A 7,546-nucleotide genomic window follows, 5' to 3' on the forward strand; every position below is an offset into this window, starting at 1 on the left:
TACGGAGGGAAAAGCCACACCTCGATACCCTATAAATAGGTGATAGTTGTTACTCTTTTTTTTCATTATGTTGTCATACTTGTCAATATAGTAGCTCCCGATTATGACTAGTAATGTTGTGCGCTAGCCGCTAGTCATAACTCATAAACAAAAATTGCTAACTAAAGTGGAAATTTTGGTACGAGTAATAAATTCACAAAATTTCATTGAAAATGAACACCGCACTTGTTGACCTTATTACGAAGTATGCAAATATTACACTAATCAGACAATTTTTATTGATCAATGTATAGTTTTGCTATTTGATTAACATGTTTGGTTTGTTAAGGTGACAAAATGTGGGAATAATCTCTTTGGTTTAGCAATTTTGGATGCAACTTTCTGTAATATACTCGCTTTGTTTCATAATAATTCAGCAAAATTGTTAGAAAATACTCAATACGACCGTACCTTGTTTATAAGTTAATTTGTGAACTAGTACCTTACTTTATTTATTTATTTATTTTTAAAACTAATACCTCAATTAAGTTTTGATTTTAAAATGGCTCAATCTGATAACGGATTTTGGTAAAAAATCAAGTTTCTGGCCTTTGACTTTCATTTTCCCTCCATTTTTTTTTTCGTGTGTGATGCACTCCATTAGCATTCCCTTAATTAAGTTAGAAATGATTTAAATTACCAATTTATACATTGGGTGGCTCTCACAAGCTCTATTGTGACAAATATGTGAACAGATGAAAATCAAGCCCCAAAACTTAATTTTTTGGCCGGACTTCTAATATGAAGGATATGACATTGATAAACATATCCTTATGCCTTATTTTCTATGTTGCTCAGACTCGAATTTTGGTATCATGTCCGACATGTATGGTGTCAGATCCTTCGACACTCTAAGATAAAATAAAATTTCATACAAGACCATTATATAAATGGCTGTCGTGTCATATCGAAGTATTGTACAGTAGGGTGTTGGAGTAACATAGATTATTTTCCATTAACCGTACGTACCTCCTACAATTTGAATATTATTACAAGTTTACAACCAAAGTCAATATATAGCAAACATAACAAAATTACATACATAAACCAAGGCAAGACTACGTACATCAATTAATCATATTCAAAAAATAACTCTTCCATTCAAAAGGAACCCTTTCACAGCACAAACATTGGTAAAAAGGTCATGGCTAGAGAAAGTGATGACATGATTGGGGTGTAACGAAGGAGGCTTTGGTAAGCAGTAGACACATCTGAAGTCGAGGATGAAGATGAAGATGAAGGCGAAGAGGAAGATGATGATCCAGTTGCGCCGACAACGTTTACCTTAAGCTTCATTCCTGCACCACAATGCCCTGCAGTTCCACAAGTGAAAAATCGAGTTCCAGCTTTGTCTAGCTTAACAACATCGTTACCCCCGTTCATTGAGTTGGCAGCGTTGCTAGTGTCACACTTTTTGTACTCACTTTCACTCCCTAGTTCCATCACGCTATGTAATCCAGGAGTATATTTAAACACTGAAAAAAAATAAAATAATTAAAAAAAAATTATTAGTGAAAATATTATGACAGATTCAAATTTGTCATTGCCAAAGCTCAAAGCAAGGCGTCTACATATAAGGTTTTTTTTTTTTTTTTTTTTTGTGGTCAACACGTCTACTTAAAGTTAAGGATGTATCATCACATTAGAATTAACTTCATGTGAGTATTGTTATGTGAGACTATAACCCCAAAAGTACTACGAGCCTATATTATGTTCACCTAATTATAGGAAAAATAAGTAAATATAAAGTTAATAAATTCATGTAGATAAGTTCAGGGAAATTTAAGAAATTAACATTTTGATTGTTCTGATACAAATTAATAAGGGCTAAAAAATATTTAATAACTTAAAATAAGTTCAAATAATGAGTTCGAGATAAATGAGGTTGGGGGTTCAATCCCCACTAGAGACACTTTGAGGGTGGGATCTCATATCCTTCTTCCTCACAATTAAAGTGTCTGACCCGCAAATATTAGACCAAAAAACCTGACAATAATGATAACCATTTTGTAAAAAAAAAGAATATAACAAACATACCGAGTGTATCACCAACTTTGAAAGTCTGACTTTTAGCCCATGAATCATAATCTGTAGTCTCATCCCAACCATCACTTCCACCCACAACATGTTGTGTTGCACTAACTTCCTTTGCAATCAACACCATTAACACCACTACAACCATCATCGACATTCTCTTCAATCCTTCCATGTTCGTCGTAATGCTCGTACGTGTTCGATCAAACCTCTCTTCGAATAATAATTAGCTTATTAAATAGTACAATGCACCTTATCAATCGTATGAATACAATGCAATGCTATATATAATGTACAAATAAAAGCTAACGTTTTTATGAAGTCAAATGGAGGTGGCTTAAACTTTGCTTTGCAACTAAGGGATTATAGTTGCTGTTACTGTGACTAGATTATTGACAGACTATCACCGTCATAGTTGGTTGTATGAACTTTCTGGGTGTCGCAAAATTTCGATTGTTTTTAAGGCATTTATTATTTGAAAAGATTTCTTGCTTAATTTGAAATTTTTATCAGATTATATACATATTCATTTTTCCTTGCTTCTTTCTGAAATTGGTATGATTTGGGGTTTAATATTTACAAGTTTATTAGTCAATTTGGTGCACAATTTTTTATTCGTAACCTTGTAAAATTGACAAATTATATATGAGAGAATAGCTTGAATTGTATTGATGATCTTGGCTATTATTTATAGCCTACAAAAGATAACCTACACAATATAAACTCTATCATATAAACTTCCATAAATCTATCTTAGAATATCACTAAGATATATTATTATAATATAATATCATAAGATCTATATGGAAAATATATCACAATAATATATTTTCCTATATTCCTAACACCCTCCCGCAATCGTAACGGCAGTAACACGAACGTTACGATTGGAAATTCGCACTTTGTTGAAGTCGATCGAGTTGCACCTCTCTGTTGATGTCGCCTTCAAATTTTTTTATTTAAAAAAAAACGAACTTTTGCTACCACGACCCTTTGCTGGTGTCCATGGTCTTCTGTCACGGCCCTTTGCTGGTGTCCGTGGTCTTTTGTCACGGCTCTTTGCTGGTGTTCGTGGTCTTCTTTGCCACGACCCTTTGCTGGTGTCCGTAATCTTCTTTGCCACGACCCTTTGTTGGTGTCCGTGATCTTCTTTGCCAGGCCCTTCGCTGGTGTCCGTGGTCTTTTGCAAATTTTTTTTTTTAAATAATAAACAATACGCCAAACGTGGCTTTTCTTCATCTCCATGGAGATGCAATAATGGAGGAAGCACACTCAAACACTACAACCTAACCAAATCACATATGATCATTCATATTGATCACATACACCAATAATAACCCACGTATCACATGGTTATTCCAAAAAAAAAAAAAAAGATTATCACAATAATATATTTTCCTATATTCCTAACAAAAATACTCTATTCTCATTTATCTATTAAATTGCTAAAAACTTTTTGCATGAATAGTTAATAAACAATGGTAAGAATTACAATCAAAGCAAATTCCGTGTATACCGTTTAAGTCGTCTTACCCTACAACACTCCTTACTTCCTTAGATAGCATATACTAGTACGATAAGCTCAAGTAACATAACTTTTTAAAGGAAACTATAGGGTTCCAGATTCACCAGAATCTTTTTGATAGGATTGACTGCATCTCACTAAATGAAAATGATGATTACAACTTCACTGCCTGGACTAAGAGGGGTAAATTTGATAGCACCAAGGCTAGAGAATGCTTGTTACAGCAACATGATTTTATTGTAACTGATAATAAAGACACTTGGGACTGGAATATCATTTGGACCTGCCCTACTTCCCCTAAGATCAGACTTTTCCTCTGGCAGCTGGTGTGGGACAGACTTCCAACATCTGAAAATCTCTTCTTGAGAAAAGCAACCCAATCCAGAACTTGTACTTTCTGCCCTCTGCAAGCTGAATCTTCAGAACACCTCTTCCTCCATTGCTCCAGAGCCTCAGAATTCTGGAACCTTATGGATGTACCTTCAGCTCTTCAGAAATCAAACCAAGAATCAACCTCAAATTGGATCCTTAGAAACCTTAAATCCAAAATAAAATCCCATCATAACATCCCATGGCACATCATTTACAGGGCCTTTGGCATATCTAGAAAAGAAGAAATGCTTGGATCTTCTCTAAACAAAATGTTGATAAGTATATTAGGTGACTCGTACTTCGTAGCTTTGTCCGCCCGATCGGGCGGACATTGCCCGATCGGGCCGGGCGGAAGGGGTTTTTGGAGTACTTCGGTTGTTGGAAAAGACGTGTTCTCGCGCCCGATCGGGCGGGCCTTCGCCCGACCGGGCGATCTGGGTTTTTTCAGCGATTACGAATTTAATATTTATCATATTGTGATATTGTAACCTAAGTATATCTTAATTAGGAATCACTACTATATAAACTTCCTATTATCATTATTAGGGTAACGGAGAGAGAAACACAAGAGAGAGAATACTTTGAGTGATTAAGTTCTTCATTGTAATCTTTGTAATCTTTGCCAGTTTATAGTGAAATCATTCGATCTCGGTGCCCGTGGACGTAGCTATCACATCGATAGTGAACCACGTAAATTCTTGGTGTTGTTCTTATTGTTTGCATTGAATTTCTTTATTGTTTTCTTGTTTGTTTACGACCTTTGCTTCCGCTGTCGCACAACAATTGGTATCAAGAGCTCAGGTTCAATCCTTGGAGAGTTTCTTGAAGATAACAATGGCAGGAGATTCAACAATAAGAATTGAGAAGTTTACCGGGAAAAATAGTTTCGGGCTATGGCAAATTAAGATGAAGGCTCTGTTAAAACAACAGCAGATATGGCGTCCGTTGGCTCCAAAGAGTACTACTTCGGAGTCAGGAGACGGACCGACTGACTCGCAGTTAGAAGTTATGGAAGAGAAGGCACACTCTACCATATTACTTAGTCTTGATGATCAAATCATCACGGAGGTGGCTGATCAGGAAACGGCGGCTGGATTGTGGCTGAAGCTGGAGTCATTGTATATGACTAAGTCGTTGACCAACAAATTATTACTGAAACAGCGGTTGTTTAGCCTCCGGATGCAGTCAGGTACTTCCTTACGGGAACATCTAGAAAAACTTAACTCTATTTTGCTTGATTTACGTAATTTAGATGTTAAAATTGATGATGAGGATGCTGCGTTGATTTTACTTGTATCTCTACCGTCTAGCTTTGAGAATTTTGTAGAGTCTTTTGTTGTTGGTAAGGATTCTATAACCTTAGAAGAAGTGAAGGCAGCACTTCATACTAGGGAACTCAGAATGAAAGCTACGAGTGATAATGGGGATAATGGTAGTGGGTTGTTTGTTAAGTCCGGAAAGTCTAAAAAGAATAAGGGGTTTAACAAGGGGAACAATGCTGGGTCGGGTGCTGGAAACGGCAAGGATGGATCTAGTAAAACTACTACTAAAACATGTTATTACTGTAAAGAACCGGGTCACTTTAGGAATAATTGTCCGGTGAGGAAAAACAAGTCCCAGGCTGCTGTAGTTGAAGAGAAACCGAATGAGAGCTATAATTCAGAGGAAGATTTAGCATTAGTCAGTTCTGCTAGGTCTGATGATTTATCTGATAACTGGGTTCTAGATTCGGGGTGTTCGTTCCATATGTGTCCACGTCGAGATTGGTTTGATACATATGAACCTCGCAATGGGGGTATGGTTATAGTCGGTAACAATGCTCCATGTAAGGTCACAGGTATTGGTTCCATGAGGTTGAGGACTGTTGATGGGCGGAGGTTAACTTTGACTAATGTACGGCATGTTCCTGCTTTAGGAAAGAATCTGATTTCATTGGGTACCCTGGATGACTTGGGGTACAATGGTGTGTTTTCAGATGGGGAGTTGTGTATTTTCAGAGGTTCTGAGTTGGTACTTAAGGGTATCAAAAGGAACACCCTCTATGTTTTTGAGGGTGTTACACTGCCTAGTTCTGCGGTTTGCGCATCTGTATCTCACCAGGAGATGACTAAGATTTGGCACATGAGGCTTGGTCATATGGGGGAGAAGGGGATGCAGCTATTGTCCAAGAGGGGTCTTCTATCCGGGGTCAAGGTTGCCAACCTTGAATTTTGTGAGCATTGTGTGTTTGGTAAGAAACACAGGTCAAAGTTCAGCAAGGGTGCTCACATTACTGATGCAGTGCTCGATTACATCCATTCAGATTGCTGGGGTCCATCTAGAGTTGAAGGTATGGGAGGTTACCACTATTTTGTGTCATTTGTTGATGACAAGTCCCGATACACATGGCTTAGGTTGCTTAAGTCAAAGGATGAGGCCTTCAAAGTTTTCAAGCAATGGAAAGCTTTGGTGGAAAATCGACAAGGAAGGAAGATCAAGAAGCTACGAACGGACAATGGGCTAGAGTTTTGCAAAGACGAGTTTAATCAGTTCTGTGCAGATGAGGGTATAGGTCGGCATCATACTGTCAGGAAGACACCACAGCAGAACGGTGTAGCAGAACGGGTTAATCAGACACTGCTAGAGAGAGTTCGATGCATGCTCTCTAATGCAGGGCTTGGGAGGAGGTACTGGAGTGAAGCTGTGTTAACAGCTTGTTATGTCATTAATAGGGGTCCTCATTCTGGAATTGATTCCAAAATTCCGTTTGAGATCTGGAGTGGTAAGTTGCCTAATTTTTCGAATTTGAAGATTTTTGGTTGTGTTGCTTATTATCATGTTATTGAGGGTAAGCTGGATCCACGAGCCAAGAAGGGGTGTTTTGTTGGGTACGGGGATGGTGTGAAGGGGTTTAGAATTTTTTCACCTTCGGAGGGTCGGGTCATTCTTAGTAGGGATGTTACTTTCGATGAAAACACCATGTATTCAATTAAAAATGCAGAGATTTCAGATTTGAGAAGGGAAGGAGACAATTTATTACAGACAGATGGGGTACTTGAGGTACATCAGTCTACCATTGCTGATTTACCTCGGGTACAATATATTGATGATGATGCTGATGTTCCAGTGCCGGGTACTCCTGAACCTGAGATTACTCCTACTCATTCTAACTCTGGGGATGAGGTGGAGCAATCTAATCAGGGGTCATCTAGTCAACCTGACACCATTCTTGAGATGCCTAAACGAGTTATCAAGAAGCCTGTTAGATTGATTGAAGAGATGGAGGGAAGAAATTGCTGTGTTGATGCGATGACAGGTTATGCATTGAGTGTAGCTGATGATGTAGAGTCATTTGAACCTGCCACATATAAACAAGCAATTAGTTGTAGTGAGTCTGCGCAATGGCTTGCCGCAATGGGTGAAGAGATGCAGTCTCTTTACAAGAACAGAGTGTGGGAACTGGTAAAGGTACCGGAAGGGAGGAAGCTTGTGGGTTGTAAATGGATTTACAAGAAGAAAGAAGGGTTGTCGGAAACTGAGCAAATACGTTTTAAGGCTAGGCTAGTTGCTAAGGGGTTCAGTCAGGTAGAAGGGGTT

The 7,546-nt window shown here is 38.1% G+C and overlaps 1 protein-coding gene across 1 annotated transcript; it reads right to left on the bottom strand.

Annotated features, from left to right (window-relative positions):
- Positions 1-921: 921 nt before the first annotated feature.
- On the bottom strand, positions 922-2,347 carry LOC110716410 (basic blue protein-like). Its single transcript, XM_021895026.1, has 2 exons — positions 2,077-2,347; positions 922-1,514 (listed from the first exon to the last, which is right to left on the bottom strand). The coding sequence occupies exons 1-2, from the start codon at positions 2,246-2,248 to the stop codon at positions 1,156-1,158; spliced, it is 531 nt and encodes a 176-aa protein (XP_021750718.1). The 5' UTR covers positions 2,249-2,347; the 3' UTR covers positions 922-1,155.
- Positions 2,348-7,546: the final 5,199 nt, after the last annotated feature.

The sequence above is a fragment of the Chenopodium quinoa genome, unplaced genomic scaffold (genome assembly GCF_001683475.1).
Source record: "Chenopodium quinoa cultivar QQ74 unplaced genomic scaffold, ASM168347v1, whole genome shotgun sequence".
Taxonomy (NCBI): Eukaryota; Viridiplantae; Streptophyta; class Magnoliopsida; order Caryophyllales; family Amaranthaceae; genus Chenopodium; species Chenopodium quinoa.